This window comes from Oikopleura dioica, chromosome XSR, assembly GCF_907165135.1.
Source record: "Oikopleura dioica chromosome XSR, OKI2018_I68_1.0, whole genome shotgun sequence".
In the NCBI taxonomy this organism is placed as follows: Eukaryota; Metazoa; Chordata; class Appendicularia; order Copelata; family Oikopleuridae; genus Oikopleura; species Oikopleura dioica.
This window is the reverse complement of record NC_137294.1, coordinates 6934770-6951273: the sequence shown is the minus strand read 5'-3', so window position 1 is coordinate 6951273 and position 16504 is coordinate 6934770. Positions and strand designations below refer to the sequence as shown.

General features: G+C 39.5%; 5 protein-coding genes across 7 annotated transcripts; 4 read left to right on the top strand and 1 right to left on the bottom strand.

Annotated features, from left to right (window-relative positions):
- Positions 1 to 332: 332 nt before the first annotated feature.
- Positions 333 to 2230, bottom strand: LOC145708449 (uncharacterized). The gene is made up of 11 exons (XM_081786120.1): positions 2130 to 2230; positions 1905 to 2088; positions 1646 to 1854; positions 1354 to 1406; positions 1216 to 1315; positions 1073 to 1171; positions 973 to 988; positions 732 to 799; positions 574 to 664; positions 494 to 534; positions 333 to 431 (listed from the first exon to the last, which is right to left on the bottom strand). Exons 2-11 carry the CDS (start codon positions 2067 to 2069, stop codon positions 395 to 397), a joined length of 879 nt encoding a protein of 292 aa, XP_081642246.1. The 5' UTR covers positions 2070 to 2088; positions 2130 to 2230; the 3' UTR covers positions 333 to 394.
- Positions 2231 to 4753: 2523 nt separating this feature from the next.
- LOC145708337 (uncharacterized) lies at positions 4754 to 7208 on the top strand. 2 transcript variants are annotated; one of them, XM_081785995.1, is made up of 5 exons: positions 4754 to 4847; positions 6216 to 6424; positions 6556 to 6653; positions 6830 to 6894; positions 7030 to 7208. In XM_081785995.1, the coding sequence occupies exons 2-5, from the start codon at positions 6296 to 6298 to the stop codon at positions 7188 to 7190; spliced, it is 453 nt and encodes a 150-aa protein (XP_081642121.1). In that variant the 5' UTR covers positions 4754 to 4847; positions 6216 to 6295; the 3' UTR covers positions 7191 to 7208. The 2 variants fall into 2 exon arrangements, with proteins under 2 accessions (XP_081642121.1, XP_081642123.1); XM_081785997.1 differs by lacking the exon at positions 4754 to 4847 and adding an exon at positions 5770 to 5845.
- A 111-nt stretch (positions 7209 to 7319) lies between these two features.
- On the top strand, positions 7320 to 9584 carry LOC145708118 (galanin receptor type 2-like). 2 transcript variants are annotated; one of them, XM_081785742.1, is made up of 12 exons: positions 7320 to 7433; positions 7505 to 7584; positions 7697 to 7751; positions 8090 to 8170; positions 8289 to 8368; positions 8412 to 8469; positions 8599 to 8677; positions 8720 to 8797; positions 8838 to 8921; positions 8985 to 9068; positions 9121 to 9184; positions 9292 to 9584. In XM_081785742.1, exons 1-12 carry the CDS (start codon positions 7371 to 7373, stop codon positions 9317 to 9319), a joined length of 834 nt encoding a protein of 277 aa, XP_081641868.1. In that variant the 5' UTR covers positions 7320 to 7370; the 3' UTR covers positions 9320 to 9584. The 2 variants fall into 2 exon arrangements, with proteins under 2 accessions (XP_081641868.1, XP_081641867.1); XM_081785741.1 differs by having other exon boundaries at positions 9109 to 9184.
- A 2500-nt stretch (positions 9585 to 12084) lies between these two features.
- Positions 12085 to 12743, top strand: LOC145710027 (carboxypeptidase B1-like). Its single transcript, XM_081787708.1, has 2 exons — positions 12085 to 12418; positions 12461 to 12743. The coding sequence occupies exons 1-2, from the start codon at positions 12385 to 12387 to the stop codon at positions 12676 to 12678; spliced, it is 252 nt and encodes an 83-aa protein (XP_081643834.1). The 5' UTR covers positions 12085 to 12384; the 3' UTR covers positions 12679 to 12743.
- A 1874-nt stretch (positions 12744 to 14617) lies between these two features.
- On the top strand, positions 14618 to 16174 carry LOC145707744 (uncharacterized). The gene is made up of 5 exons (XM_081785315.1): positions 14618 to 15070; positions 15274 to 15394; positions 15439 to 15489; positions 15529 to 15677; positions 15724 to 16174. Exons 1-5 carry the CDS (start codon positions 15065 to 15067, stop codon positions 15871 to 15873), a joined length of 477 nt encoding a protein of 158 aa, XP_081641441.1. The 5' UTR covers positions 14618 to 15064; the 3' UTR covers positions 15874 to 16174.
- Positions 16175 to 16504: the final 330 nt, after the last annotated feature.

Sequence of the window (16504 nt, the reverse complement as noted above, 5' to 3'; positions counted from 1 at the left end):
CCGGATTAGCGAGAATAAAGCTATTTGTTCACTCGCTGTAATCGCAACTTACAGTTTCTAAAAGTAGATTGATGTATTTGGAGAAGCGCAATTTCGAATGATTATTTTGCTTACGTTTAACACTTGCGTTCAGTTTTAGAAGCTTTGCCGATAAGAGTAGTTTGATGTTAAATTAATGTTTTGAACATGCCGACGTCGTCTTGCATTTTATCAATGCCTAGTTCTATCCAAAGGAAGTCGATCTTTTCAGATCTTTAGGACTCGCTTAATCACATTGGAATAGATTCGGAACGTGTTACCTGGTTTGACACGAATTAAATGCAATAGGAGTTAAAAAACCGGATTCAAGCCGAAGCATTTATTAAAGCCGGAAGAAGAAAAATCTTTATCGCAATTAGCAGAACCAAAGATCAGTGAATTGCATCTCAACTGACTCTGTTTTCAAAAATTCCATTCTTCTATTAAACTAGATATATATTAAAAACGTTTTCCTTTTGGGTCACTAACGCCGGTTCCAGTCCAAACCCCGTCAATCTAAATTTAGGATAGACGATAAAAAAGGCGAGAGCTCACCTGTTGGATGACCCCGTCACCAAAGTGCATCAGGACGAAAATTGGGATTGAGAGATTCTTCACCTTGATGGCGACGTTAGCTTCACAGGACTTGTATGAAAATCACGACAGTTTGTCATAGTTAGCGCTGCTTGAGAGTGATGATTTTAACTGTTTCCGAGCAGGGTCTTATTTTTTCGTCCACCATTTGCCTCGTAGGCACCACTTGTCTTGTTGCTAAATGGCTTTTACCGTGTTTTACCAAAAACCATGTGATCGACCGAATAACGCCCATTATGTCACCACCACATCGACTCTAAAACTTTCGACCCCTACCACGAGCCCTAAACAACAAATTGCCCAAAATTTTCGCTTTTCTGTTACGTTTTCGGCCATATGTCGAGAAAAAACACCGTTCCTGGCATAACTTGGTTCTTTTTTACAGATTTTCACGATATTGCTCTACTTTTTTTCCTTGAACAATAAAAAGAGCAATTTTTGTTATGTTAAATCCGGTCCTATTCCAAGAGAAATATGGAAATTGCCACCAAACTCGACGGAAACATCTTGAAAAACTTCGTAATCGAGGAGGTTGACGAACTCAAAAGAAGAGTCAAGTCTTCAAATTTGATATTATTTATTATTTTTTGGCAAACTTAGAACCTCGTTGAAGAAGTATTTCCCGTTGGAAGGTCGAACTCTAAAAATGCGAGGGACTCCTCTGTGGGCGAAAGATTCAGAATCTCCTTATTCATCAAGTGCTCTAAACAGGGTTGATTATGGGTCATTACTGTAGATTACCAGATGACTCGTCAAGGCTCGACAGGATGTTCTCATGAAAACCGAGCATAACTTTAAAAAGGTTCACATTATCCGCGCTGTGCTTGGCATGTCAGCCACGATTTCAGAACCCTTTTGAGTAAATGTAAGTGTTATAGGCTTACATAAGAACAAAGAGTGCCTGTCTCTTTGGCGGCACTGTTGCGCCTGGACCCATGCTTTCTAAATGCTCTAGAAAGCGAAAAGCAAAAGATATTTGGCAAACATTTCTGAAGCCAGAGCGGAAATACTTTCGGCGCAGAACCTTTTTCCTAATTCTGGGACGAAAATAATTTTGGAGTACAAACGAAGAGACTTGAATTGGTTCAAGTTGACCTCGTCATCATCTTCACGATCAAGAATGTCGACCGAGTTTTGCCACATTAAAGCGACGAGATCAGCAGCCAACTCGTCAGAAAATCCAGATGACGCGAGCATCAATCTTTGCTGATTTTTCTTTCTGTTGGATCGCAAATCCTTTGCCTATTCTATGTGTTAATGGGCCTTGAAACAATTACTCGCAGAAGATTTACTTTCCAGGCGCATTCATGAATGCACGTCCTCAGCTTTCCAAAAATGCCATGCCTCAGCAACGGAGCAGCCTGGCGCGCGAACTCAGCGAATTTCGGCTCTGCCCTGTAAAAATGTGCCTCGCGAAACTTACCCTTCTTCGTTAAATCGACCGCCGCGGTTTTCATCGACGAAGCTGAGAATAAGCTTAACCAGAGTTAACTCGGCTCAGCTCAATTGTCGGCCACCTGTCTACCAGTTCCGGCGGCAGTTTTGTGAACTTCTGGTCGCCGAGTGCGAATGACACCCAAAGCCACAGTGAGATCTTCCTCAAGTGTTCGATATTATAGATTAATCTCTGCAGGCTGTTCCGAAAACTTTTGCTTTTGAAACTACAGTCTCTTCACTTAGTAATCTCTAGTAAAATTTCGAACACGTGATTTCATGATAAGGTGCTATTGTTGTATCCACTGTCGAGGCTTCGATAATTGCGATCTTATTAGTGTCAAGTGCTTGCTCATATCCTGGAATGAAGTGGGTGATGGTAAGAGCCGTTTGTGCTAATTGTTAGCGGTCTGCGGAAGAAGCTCGATTAAAGTAGTTGTTGCGAATGTCGACACTAATAGGATGTTAGTAATATTATATTAGCTAACTTTATTTTCACAGGTCAGAAAACGTGAAACACTCGAAGTTATTTTCGCAAAGAAAATATGCAAGAAAAAATATATAATTTTCGTAGCAACGAGAAAACCGCGAGCCGCATCTTATCCAATATTACTTTTCATTTATTCTAATTTGCCCTTTTTCCTGAAGATAAGAACCAAATATCGATTATAATGGCTATTTTACGTGATTTCGCGAAAAGATCTAACATTTCCGAAAAATGAAAAGTATAAGTTATGAAAATGCGAACGCGAATGATTCAATTTTTCGTCCAGAGCTCGCATCCAAGCCAATTAGGATGGCCATTTACTTGAGAGCCAAAAAATGAATGGAAATATTTTGTGTCCATTGCAAACAGTAATTAATTAAATCAATTGCTGATTGCCAAAACAGTATTTAGTCGGCCAATGATTGTTTTTTGTTAGTGTCAAAGTCATTTACTGAGTCTATTTTTATTTCATGCAAAACAGTATTCGATTAAGGTGTCAATTCAATTGGCCGTTTTATTAGAGTGCAGTTCCTGGTCAGAGAATGCTATCACTTTGGGCCACGTTCTGAATGCCGTCTAAAAACGATCGACCACGCGGCAAGTCGTGATTGTGCTGAGTTCCTTAAAACCTGACTTAAAATTGACTTGTGATTCAACCGCCGCTGATTTCGCGGATTCGCTAACTCAGTCGTTCGTGGCTTCTCCAGCGCTTGTGCGAGTCTTTCTGAAGCACATTTTCTTTTGTTTTATAAAAAGCTTGTTACCAAGTGTTTGATGATAACGTAGAACATGAAAAGGATTATTATAATTACTGAGGCTTGATGGGGGTTCAAAGAGATGTTGCGACAATTAAACTATTCGCAGTCCTCTATTACTGCTTTTGAGCGGTGTTTTTATCAGTATTGAACCAAGACAAAAACCGCGCGCTCGAAAGGAACTACTCCAAACGTCGGGTCAGGAATCTTTGCTCTTGATGTCTTTGAAAAGGTCTATCAAGCTCTTTCATTTGTTTTCTCTGCTAGTTCTCTCTTGAGCGACCCAAAACAGTACTTCGGGATATCGTGTCGGCATTTCGAGATGATTTTTAAGAGTCAATTTTCGGGAGAAAGCGAAAAGATCCTTTCCTATTTCATCTAATTACTATAATCACCGTCGCTGTATGCTTGTCTTTTGCTGCATATAACCTTCTTCTCCAAACAAACGTTTTATTTATGCCAGTCATTAGAATCAGCAACGAAAAAGGAGCATATACTCATTCAAATAATGTTTTTGAATTGCAGATTTCCACAACGTGCACGTCCCAACCGCGGTATATAAAACAAGGCACAGAAAAGCAGATCGCCGTAAATAAAAAAAATACGTATCATTTTGTTGTGAATCGCAAATGCGAGTTTGCTTCGCATTCCAACCATTCCAAATTGCAAGCCTGTTAGTTATTAGAATATTATGTTAGTAGCAATTTTCTCACTGAAAAAAATGTTCGTCGATTCGTGACCTCCATCGCATTGTTCAAGTGTCACAAAAATAATTTGAATACCGTACGCTCCAAAAAGCGATAAAGGACACTAGAGTTCACCTGAGAAGCCAGAGAGCGAAAACGAGCAAGTCCTTCTTTTTTAGTTTATAAGAACAATTTTGATTAGAAAGAATAAGAAATAATACGCGCGGCGGTAGAAAGGCAGGAGGAATAATATTATGTAGCCATTGATCCCCGTGATCCATTTTCGCGGGAAATTGAATAAAATAAGAATCTCGGCTAGCGGCCCCAGGTCGAAAATGCAAACGTGTATAAGTGCCTGTTTTGCACTTTCAATTACTAAACACGACGGTAATAATAACGAGGTTATAATATTGAGGTTTCGATGGAAAATAGATCGGAGCGATTTGGTCCTTACGGCGATTCCATGACGGATAATTGACAGGCTTGGTATCGCTCTATTATATAAAGATGTCTGACAGATTCGCCTGTCAAATGTTAACCAGATCCTTTCCACAAAATATTCCAAGCAAAAGGAAGGTATTGGCATTCAAGATCATCCAGAGACGGAGAAAGAGCCTTTTCTTTCTTTTCTACCGTATTTTTCAAAACTTGGCTTTGGTAAGACAAAAGTGCTAAGGATGTTATTTGACTAAGACTTTGTCCACGCGAGCTTTTCCTTCCGGCAAAAGAATCAGTTACAGAAGCTGATTAAATAAAAAGTCTTTTTGACTAATTACCCCTTTCGGACGCCCCTCGTCATCAATGATCCAGTGAAACTTTCCTTTTTAGATACACCAGAAATAAATTGCCCAAACCTAGAGAAAACCGACTTAAGTAAGCTTCTTTTCTTAAAATCTGAACTCGACATGCCAAAGAACACTTATTCTTCGTGTCAATTAATGTTTATTTTCAGGATGAAACGCTCTTCATTAAAATAGTTTTTCTAGTAGAAAAAAGGCAAAGTCTTCTATCGCGAGAAGTTTTTGCTAGTCTCAAGAGTGAACTGGAAAGCTAACTCTTAAAATATTCTATGCCTTCCAAAAAATTCCACTAGGGAGGCTTTAGTCTATAGATATAGCAGTTTTTAATGTGCCCGTTGCTATTGATATGGGAGTATTGGCACTGCATTCGCATAATTGAATTCTCCTTCTTTCGAACGGCCCTATAATCGTGGACTAAGATTCTTACTCGCTATAAATCCGCACGCCGACCCTTTTAAGTTTATTTTTACATTTTATATCGAGCTGACAGAAGTTCCCGCCTGCTAATAATCTTTAATCTACACTGTACATCCATGTCCGCTTGCTTTAGGGGTTCATTCCATATAATTTATTTGTCCATGGTTAAGATCATAAATGAAACCTTTTCGGCTGATTGGATCACAAGATCCATGTAAATTTGATTAAATTGCCTGTTTTCGGCTTTACTGCGTCTATCTCGATTAAGAAAATCTAAATCAGAGCCAGAAGCATGTGATGTTGATTCAAACGTAGAAAATATTCTGTTGGTAAACCAGATTTACTTTTCGTTCAAAAATTGAAGGAGCCATGGATCAAAACACTGGCTTCAGTTTTTTTCTATTAGCGCTCGGAATTAATCCATCAGTCCTCAGTCGACTCTTTACATGACGAATTAATTATCACATAGTGTGATTTACTACCTCTGGCCAGGGCACACTGCATCTAGACGCACACGCTACTGGCGATAAAGCAAGGCTCAGTGGCGACTCAGGCACACAATCGCAAAGGCAGACAGTTTTTCGCTCGAGGAACTTTCACCTTTGACCATTATTCATAATTTTTAATCATTAAAAGTTTAGTAAAGAGAGAATCGTAAGTCGAACGTAAAAAGTCTCAAAGAGAAAAAAGGAAGGCATCTCTAATCAAATAAAGAGCTTAAAAATTAATATAAATTTCTTGGTGAATTCGAACTGGCATTTTTACATCTGATATTTTTTCCAATCTATCACCAATGAAAAAGAAATGTTACTCAGAGGATAAGATATCCATGTTTGTGACTCATGAATAATTACATTTTATTCTTGTTTTTGAATTCCTTTCATACCTTTCCCAAATTCAATAGTCTCTATTTGGTTGGCTTAATTTGCTGTAAAGACACGGGTGCATTTTGCGCTAACATAGAGCGTACATTTAGCCTAACTGAAAATACTTTTTATGGCTGTGCTCTACTTGCCCATTTCAGCGGGCGAACTGAACAGCAGTGAAGCCGAAGAAGCAAAACTGAAAACGTAACGTGAGAGAGACAGACTCAAGTGATGTTTGATGGGCGATCATGACCTCCGAGATGATTTCTATGAAACATGTGTGTGCCAAACTGCTCAGAAATTCTTGGACAAACGCTCCGAGGTAGAGGCCAGTTTCAGTGATATTTGGAACCAACAGTTGGACAAGGTACGGAAAAGTGTTTAATCAATGACAAAGCTGGTTCTGACAGTATTTGAAAATTGACAGATAATTGGACAGCCATCGTTCCTTATGGGCAGCTCTTTCGAGGACTCTAATTCCCTAATAAATGATTTTAGCTTCCTTCAAACTGGACAGCCGAAGACATTTACAACGAGAAGTGCGAGGTTTGGCAGTTCCTCTGCGCCTGCCTGTACGAGGAATGTCCTCTAACTGGGGAGCGGTTGCAAACTCAAACTCAAGAAACGTACTCTTTACAATCGTCTGACCGAAAAATGTATATTTGAGAATTACATTTCGTATAAGGCATTCTTTCCGACCAAAACACGGATAATTTTCCACGCAGCAAGAAATAACGGCATTATATATGATGTTTGCTAACCGCGAGAAAAGAGCTCAGAAGTTCGGATGGGTCGAGTACACTATCCTCGCAGTCTGCGCGGCGATCTTCGTCATAGGCACATGGTTACTTAAAACAGATTCCCTTCCTGGGAGACTTTCCACTGAGCCATACTAAACTCCGCAGCTAACCCGATCTGAACGCGGAATAGTCGAAACTTATCCTTACAAGCACTGCTAGTAACCTAAACAAGGAATCATTGGAAATGGACTGACTCTATTAGTACTTCTTAAAACTGGAAAGTGGCGCAAAAATACAACGAATCTTCTTATTTGGTCCTTGTCTATTGCTGACTTTTCTGTTGTTTTATTCATGGTGCCTTTGCAAGCTTTTATCTTCACTACAAATTCTTGATTTGGATTCAGATAAACACCAGAGAACTTGGAATGTTCGTAGAATGAACTTCATTTACCCAGGGAGAAATCGATGATGCTTTTGATAATATATAATTATTAATTCCGTAGAGGCCATGTTCAAGTGGATTTATTAATCAACAGCCATCTGAATCCTTGTGATAGGCCATTTTCAAATGCAATGTGCAAATCATTTCATTTCTTCATTTATCTCAACCTTTGTGCGTCGAACTATTTGATGCTGGCTCGGGCTAATCTCCACGTAGGAAAAATATACTACCCCTTCACCAAGACCGGTGGGCTAGCCCGCGTTAGATAATGAGCAGCGAGAGATTCTTCGCGATCGTCTTTACTATGCGATTTCTTCGGTTCAAGTCACGCACAGCCGCAGTCAGGTGCGTAATTTTTGCAAACACTGCGACATTAGAAATATCCCAAATAGCGAAGAGGCAGGCCGAAAATCTGAGCCGACCAAGAATGGTCAATTAAACCTAGTTGTAATTTTAGAGCAATCGTGGCGGCGTGGACGGGCGCCATTATCACATCTGCTCCAGTTTTATGGCGATGGCTTTATCAAATTACGGAGAACAGAACGCGCTGTCGTGTATTTTTGTAATTGCTTCGCGCTACATCAGTTACTATTTTATGTGAACCCTCTTTCGAAAAGGGTAATCTTTTAGAAGGGTGTTCTATGGAACGATTATTGGAATTTGTTGATTCTTCCGCTCCAAAATTCGGAGCGCGCGTTTGCAAAATAGAGGCTCGTGTCAGCCAGCCCCGAGTTGCAGATCGTTTTAAGGCGCTTGGCCACCCAATTACGATCCGTAGATTATGATGAGTATAAATTTTCGATTCGAGTAACGTTGAAAGCGCATTACACCCTAAAGCCATGAATGCAAGATTTACTCTTTGGGATCAGAAGAGTTTGGAAACCTCTCAATTTGCTCGCTTGGCGATCTCTCTCAAGCGAGCCACGTGCAGGTAATTCTATTTTCAGGCGCCTTAGTACAGTCAATTAATAGCGCTTGATTAAAAACACCGAGTGTTTATTATTGCTTATCATAAAACTAGTAAGGTCAATTTGCATCAATCACTTTAGGTTTACCGTATCTTGCTCATCGTCGTCACTTTCATCCTCCCAGCCGGAACAGTAACTGGTCAGGCATTTGCCATTTCAAGGTCCGTGAAGTCAATCTCATGTGAAAAATAAGACGTTTTTAAGCTATCTAAGAAGGCAGCCTCTGGGATACACAGAAAAGACTCAACGACTGCGGGTGAAGGTAATTCATTCCACTCGGTAAAGTGGCCTTATGAAATGTGTTAATTAATTAATTCACGAGTAAGAAATTAATAAATTTCACGTTCCAAAAGCACGCTTCAAAAAAAACGCAACTTATGCCAAACTCTAGGTGATGCTTATGACTGTTGCTTGCTGTGCTCTTTTCATCGTCTTTTGGGCACCTTATCACGCCAATCAAATGCGAATAGGTACAGTGCCTTACAATTCTCACCGCGTTTATCGAGTTTCAGTCCTTGACTACTACAGCAATAATGGCGGCACAATAAATGGCAACGACTTTGTCTACGAAGTGGTGTCGAAGCTTTTTTGTAAGTTGCGTCTCCTTCGATTGAGATGTTGAATTTTTAGCTCTCGGAAATTCAATAATCAATCCATTCATCTATTTTTCTGTGTCGGAGAGTTTCCAGCTTGAGCTTCGAAAACTTTGCGGAGGTGAGTGTGTTTGTTGCACTTTGCACGTTACGAGCATAAACACAACAAAACAAAAAACTTTAGGGGAGCCGGAAATTTCAGCCGAGTCTACCAACCAACAAAGCCTTTCCAACGAATCTTCCGGATTCAATAGGAGTGTCCATATAGGTAACAAACAAATAGCGTACCTCATCTTTGACTTATACAGACAACAATGCAGGGTTCACGCGCAGCTCCTCCTGGAACCGTTCAGAGCGGCTTCATTCAGCCCGATCAAAACTCAGGTTAGTACGAGTTAGCTCGAGTCGAACCAGTTCGTCCCTTTCGAAAGAATTCCGCCACCGTTTTGTTACGTAAAGGGGAGAGAATTTTGTTCAAACGTGTACTTCAGAACTGAGCGAAACTGCGCGAGCCCGTGACAACCCGTGGAAAAATATTAGAGCAGAAGGAATCTCTCTCTTTTTCTATTGTGCACGATCTCGCAAACGCTATTGCTTGATGGACAAAATCATATAAATGAAAAATACTGAGCGATTGAGGAAGTTTCTTCGTGTAGCGGGTTGCCCTAGCTCTCAAACTGAATTTAACGCGTGCACCATCGATCTGCTTTGAGGCACAATATTTTTTGATATGATATAATGATGTTGATATCTGCCTATTCTGGATAGAACCTTCTAATCAAAACCAAAACGAAACCAATACTAAAGCAAAAACAACTTTCAAATACATATGAATCTTTAAAGAATAAGTTAAGCAAATATTAATTATTGCAATAAAGTCATAATAAATTGAGAACGTAAACTTTGAACGTGGCATTGTGTGGGGCCAGAAAAGAGTAGTTTCTAATGTTCTGCCTCTGCCCAAAATGAAAAGGGAGGATATCAAGTGGAACAAATACTCGCCGCTCAAAATTCCACTTCTATGCTATTATCAAGTGGAACTGCTGCCCTCCGCCGTTGTTCTCCTGCCGTGAAGTATGAGCGAAATGTTATGTCCGCGGATTCCGCATAAGGAGAGCTGTTATTTTTGTCAACAATTTCACACATTAGAGACGCTATAATTTTCTAAAGCAGAGAGAGGACTAAGTACTCGTCGGCTGCGTCTTATCTTGTCACAACACCACTTCTCGCCATTTGAAGTGCTCGACATAAATCTAATGCTAGAGCTTCTTGTACATACTGGGAATAATCTGCCTCTGGAATGCACCGTGGCTCATTTAATTTTCTTAAATTATGGCTCGCCCCAGTGGTTGGAAAATGATGAGAAAAGTAGGCGACCGGACGACGTGCCAAAATATTTGGAGCTTAAAAGAGACCACTCTGAAGTGATAACGGAACTATGCTATATCGCAGATTCAATCCAAAGTGAAATAAACACACGTATATTGCCGCTTTAAAAATTCCTGAGACTGCCGCGGTGCGCTCCTTTCCGGATAGCTTTCGAATCTCTGTCGGACACGAACTCTAATTGCCCATCAACTTGAACTTTTCCGTACAAAGATCGCGATTCTCAAACCTCTTTGTTGGCAATGAATGTCGCCCAAAAGCAACAATCCCTCAGAATCTTCGTCGGCGTTAAAGATTCATTCTAAGCCACTAAGTACAGGCCAGTGAGTACAAGAGATGAATTATTTCTGACGATTTATTTCTTTCCCAATCGGCTTGCTCAAAACCCTAGCAAATCCGATTTTTTTCGAAGAGTTGAATGAAGAAAATTTACTCATTTTTTGCCACATTTCCAATAATACACACGCTCTTGATCACCGTTAAAATCGTCAACAAAGAGGAATATTGATGAGAAATAAAAAAATAGTCTGAGACTTGGTAGACTAAAATCTACGGTTCTTATCAAACGAAAAAAGGATTTAAAACAGCTCTCGAAATTTTCGGAGCGCTTTCAAATCGACTGGTTCACCCGCGAGACTTCACAGGCTGTTGGAAAGAACATTGATATGAGAATCAAAGGCATGGTATTACAAAGCTAATCGTATAGAAAAACTTTTAGCGCTGTTCGTGGCCCCGGTCCTATTCTATTCAATTTATCAAGGAATTTATTAAGGGGAGCGAAACGATATTACGAGAAAACTTCGAGGTAAAACGGATAGCATAATAGTAGTTAAAAAAACAAAGAGACCGTAATATTTTCAGCCATTTTAACTAGCAATAAGGCAGTCCCTCGAAAATACACCCTGTCGAAATTAATGAGCGCCATTAAAATATGTTGTTAACATGAGCATTTTCACGTGTTCTACAAAGTTTTATTATTAGCAAGACTCGCAAGGTTATCACTTTTGCTCGAATTAATGATTATTGAAGTATCCTTCGCAAATGATGTCCAATTAGTTTGATAAACACGACGTTTATCGAAGAGATAATAGTTAAAGCTAATTAATTAACAACTGTGTTTATCTATTTTTATGCTTACATAAGGGCAAGCGAATTTCAAATCTAGTTATAATTGATGGTCAACTGCTTCAATTGTTTATTATCATTGGTAGTTTTTTTTTCCATTTGACGGCGATTTTAGACTAGAGTGGGCAATGATCAGTTGTTTTCGATCAAAACAGGAAATATCATTTTGAATTTTGTTATTTGTTTAGATGAGAACGATACAATTCGTTAGTATTTGCCCTAGAAATAGACGTCCAAAAAACTGATATGCTTGATTTATCAAATAATTCCGGACTGAGGGATGCATTGACTTTTGGGAGGAGTATATTTGAGTAAAAATATTGAAGAATAAAACGAACTAAGCGTCGTCAAATAAAGAAAGATCACTATTTATAGAGTTGGGCATTACCTTCCTCGAGCACGAGTCAGAAAACGATGATCAAAAAGAGCGCTCGGCTGGAGCAGGTTCACGTGATCGCAGCGAACAAGATGCAAAAGTGAGGACGAGTGGAAGTGGAAGTGGCGAGCCCTTTGATCTCGAAAATGACGAGCACACAGCGCAGTTGGTACCAGTAAAAGATAATATTTGCTCAATGTAACTTGCACTTTACAGCTTCGGAAAATAGACTTTGAGGATTACAAAGATTGGAGCGCGTTCCGCGACTGGTTGTTTCTCCTCATGAGGTACGAACTTGAACCAATCTGTTACAAGCGTGAACCTTTTCTTTATTTTCAGAGCAAAATCAAGCAAATCTGTTCCTGTCAATGCGACAATAATGGGACTTACTTTTGAAGAGAGAGAACTCTTCATCGTAAGAATCGGTCCTAATTTCGCGCCGAAAATCGTGCTCGAATGTGGAATCCATGGTCGAGAGTGGTTATCACGAAAGCGGTTCAATTCTACTAAGATTGTTCAATAACTTATTTAACAATATTATTGACAATAAGCTAATCTTCCAGCCGTCACTTAATGACGGTCACTGTATAAAACTTATCCTATAAAAGCTTGAGAATTCAATCACTTCGCAACAGCAGCAGTCTGTTTCTACACAATCACACAACTTCTAACGCATAAACAACAATATGCATCTGATATGCAGTGGGTCATATTTCCAATGTTGAATCCAGGTTTCTGCCTTAATAAAAATTTCATACTTACAAATTATAAAGACGGATACGAATACAGTAGGCAAAAAGACAATCTCTGGAGGAAAAACCGAAACTTGAATGTGAACTTGTGCAGAGCGAATCAAACTGATCCAGAAAGCTACATCGTGCCTTGTAAAGATGACTGTATTGGCGTCGATCTGAACAGAAATTATGATGCCAAATGGGGAACGCATGAAATCAACAGAGATCCTTGTGGTCATATTTTTCAGGTTCTCTAACACAAAGTGGGTATCTAACACGAGCATCACAAAACAATTTACAGGGAAGTGAAAAATTTTCGGAAATCGAAACACGACGACAGAAGGATGAAATGAGCCTTCTCAAAGACGTCAAAGCTTATGTGTCCTATCACTCTTATGGAGAAATGATTCTTTATCCCTTTTCCATGTCGAAATCTGTGCCTGCAAAGAATAAGATGCAGCTGCATTTTGCTGCGACGAGTATCATGAATGCGATTCAGAATCGAACGGGCAACAAGGTTAACTCAAAAATGAATTTTATCAATTTAAAATGATCTTGCAAATCATAAACTAGTTATTCTTCTTCTTGATTGACCTCTGATATCTGCCAGATTCTGCTTCATTCATAGAAAGTATTTCAAGTACGAAGTAAAACGAGGCGGCCCATCAGACTACGATATTGTTGGCATCAGTTCCGATTATTACAAGCTTCGCGGCGTTCAGTACTGCTACACTATTGAACTCCCACCTTCAAGTGAAGAGCCTGGATCACTATCTGAAAAATTTCAACCTCATCGCAGCCGAATCAAAAAAGTCTGTCAAGAAAATTTCGCCGGAATAATCGCGCTTTATGAAAAAACTCGTCCAGAGGTAGAAAAGCTCTTTACTCAGGTTGAGAATAGAATTACTCTTAGAAAAATGATTGCACAGAAGAATGCGTACATCCGGCTGGATGCAGCTTCTTTAAAAACTCCATAATCTGCGATCGCAATAAGTACAGAAAAGGATGGTGGAACGGCTCAAAATATCTGTCGCTAAATCTCATTATTCCAATATTTATCTGTATGATATCTCTATGAATATATCGATTTATATTATTAATTTTATCAGTTGAAGACATTGAAAACAAGGAGGAAAATCTCGAGTAAGCCGAGCTTTGATTGTGAAAGGAACTTTTGTTTTGTATTTAAAATTGAGAAAGTACGCGCTAAAAGTTGTGAATGCACTCGCGCTTGCAAGACGGGCATACATGCATTTCTTCACGGAAGAACAGATAGGCGATGATGGGTGCGAGAGGTCCAGTAAGCAAGCAGAGACAACACAGAGTTCCCTTTCTAAATTCATATTTCGCACATTTTATTTTATAAGTATAATTATTGGTGTTTTCTATATAGTGGCTGTTTAAGAAAACAGATAGGTTTTCAACGAACGTGTTTTTTGTAAAAGCCTTTCGCAGATCGTCTTGTTCCAGGATCTGCTCGCAATTACAACACATACATTTTCCATCAGCAGTAGGATTCGGACTTTTCCCCATTCTCTATTTTCTCGTGAGCCTTGTTTTCTCTTTCTTACAAACGACGTAAAAGCATGGGTTTGCTCTGCTGAGTGGAGGACTTGGACGAATAATAAAGGGAACGGAGAGAACTGGTACGCCGCAGGCAACAGCGTATTCATAGATTAAAGCTTCTTGATCTTTTCTATCAGGAATTTCACTAAGCTTTTATATATCCTTGAATTTTAAGCTTTCTTCGAATATACAAAGACATGGAACACATTCCGTACATTGTACAGTGCAAGTGCATAAAATGTAACATTGCGATCAACAACGACAACATTAATTAAAATAATCATATTCTTTAAAGTTTGTCAAAGGTCAAATATTTCTCCTAAAGTAACCTACCCAAATGGAAATGCTTTGTAACGAAAAAAAAATGATTCCTGATGAGTTTATCAAACTGCTCGAGACTGCTCCACTCAAAGCTGATGGAATGTCTGGGTTTGATTAACAAAGAGATTAGTGCATCTCTTCTAGCGTGCATTTCGGTCGCTTTGTGACTAATGTCTTTTTGGGCCTCCGCCCTCCTACTCTCCCTCTTTCATGCCCTTGCGAGCTCCTACTCTTGAAACTAGCTCTTTAGCAGTCAATCTTCGATTTCAGAGATTTCAGAAATGCAAAAAGAACCCTTATATGTAAACACTCATGAACAGAACTCGTGGAAACGAAAGCAAGCTGTGTAAGAGAATTCAATGAAGCTAAATCTTTTCCCATAAAATAAAGCAAAATCTCCAAATCGATAACGATAAATTATGCAACTGTTGATGCCCCGCGCTCAAGAATGCGTTGACGCATTTTCACCCACCGGTCGCCTAAACGCCGCATCCTTAAATCAGCGAGAAAGAGTATAGCAATGCAGAAACGCGCACTTGTTTGAGGCAACAGTTGTCGTCGCCCGGGGGCGTTAGGGAAATTTCCTTTAAGCTGCCACAACCTCTGACCTTGTGGGATTACCAGCCAAGCGCCAAAGTCGCTATTTTTTAAAAGAAGACTCCTATATTCATAGTTAAGACTGAGCGAAGTCGTGAGAATCTCCAGAAATCCAGTTGCACCAGAGATATTTTGACGACGAGAAAACTAGAAAATATTATGAAGGTTAGTGAATATTATGAAACAGTGCGTTAATAAGAATCACTTCTTCATTTAGCTATGATAAGTAAGAATTGTATTATTGCAATAGTAGTTGTTACACGGTAAAACAATTATAATAATTAGTTGGAACTCCTTCCTTACAAGGAGGAAAATGATGCCTCATTCTTTATCCTTCCACCTAAGAAAAGATATTTTTCTTCTTTTAGATAACTTTTGCCTTCCATATTCTTGCTCTCGTTGCTGCCGAAGCCCACTACAAAAATGAAGACGGAATTTACGTTTTAGCCGGAGAATGTCGATCACAGAAGTCTGGTACTAAAGCAGGAGGTAAAGTTGAGATATTTAGCTCGCTTATGAAAACATATTTTAAGGAAATGCTGATATCTTCAAGAATGGGCGTTGTAAATACGGATGCATTACTGGTATAGAAATATGTCCAATATTCCACTAAGCATTTTAAGGTTGGACTGGAACCAACGCAAAAGGCGAAGTTTCGGAAGACAAGGGATCAGACTGCAAGACTCCTAAGTGCGACGAGGGTCATTGTGGTACTCATGGAATCTGTGTCGGTCCAAATAGATGCGTCTGTTCTCAGCTCACCGCTCAAAATGTATTTCTTAGAGATATTTTCGAAGATTTAAATCTCTTCTTTTTAGGAAGATGGTGGCTGCTATTCTCTTCGAGTCAGGGGTTTGATCGGCGCTGCTGCGTCTTTGGCTATTCTGATCGTCTGTATCACAACTTGCCACTGTATTCAGCAAGCTTATGAACGCAAGCATCCGCAGCCACAACTCAAGTCTGACTAACTCGAGCAATCCTGTATGAAAACTATATAATTCTTATTCGAGTACAATGCCGCTAGTCTCTAGTGAAAACCCAAAAATCCTCAAAACCAATTATAAGAATACAATCCAATCTGAACAACAATCACACAAGCATTATTAGAATCTTGCTATTACCAAATTAGGGAAATTAAAAGCACAAGTATATTCCGAGCATCGTTATTTTGCAACTGTACATAATGTTCTCCAAATTTTCCATTTTACTTCACTTGCCCGACCCTATTTTCGATTGATTTGACAATAAATGTTATAGAGCCGTTTTATAGATCCAAATACTATTAAAGAGTTCTCGGGCGTTATTGGAAACAAAGATAAGCCGGGTGATGATTTTGATTCTTAAAACTTGTCAAAAAATGCACTTCGCCACTTACTTCTTGATTGACGCTTCTGTAGTGAGAAATGCAAGGCAGAACGTAGAAAAATGGGCTGGAACCAATTTTTATCTGAGCGTATTGAAGTCGCACTAAGTGCGCAATTAGGGTATTATGGCCTAGCCAGTTGACCGAGCGTGTTTTCATAGGAATATCGAAAAACCGACCGCCCGGTGGACGATAAATGGGATCAGTGAAAAATAAGCCGCATTTCTATTGTGCCT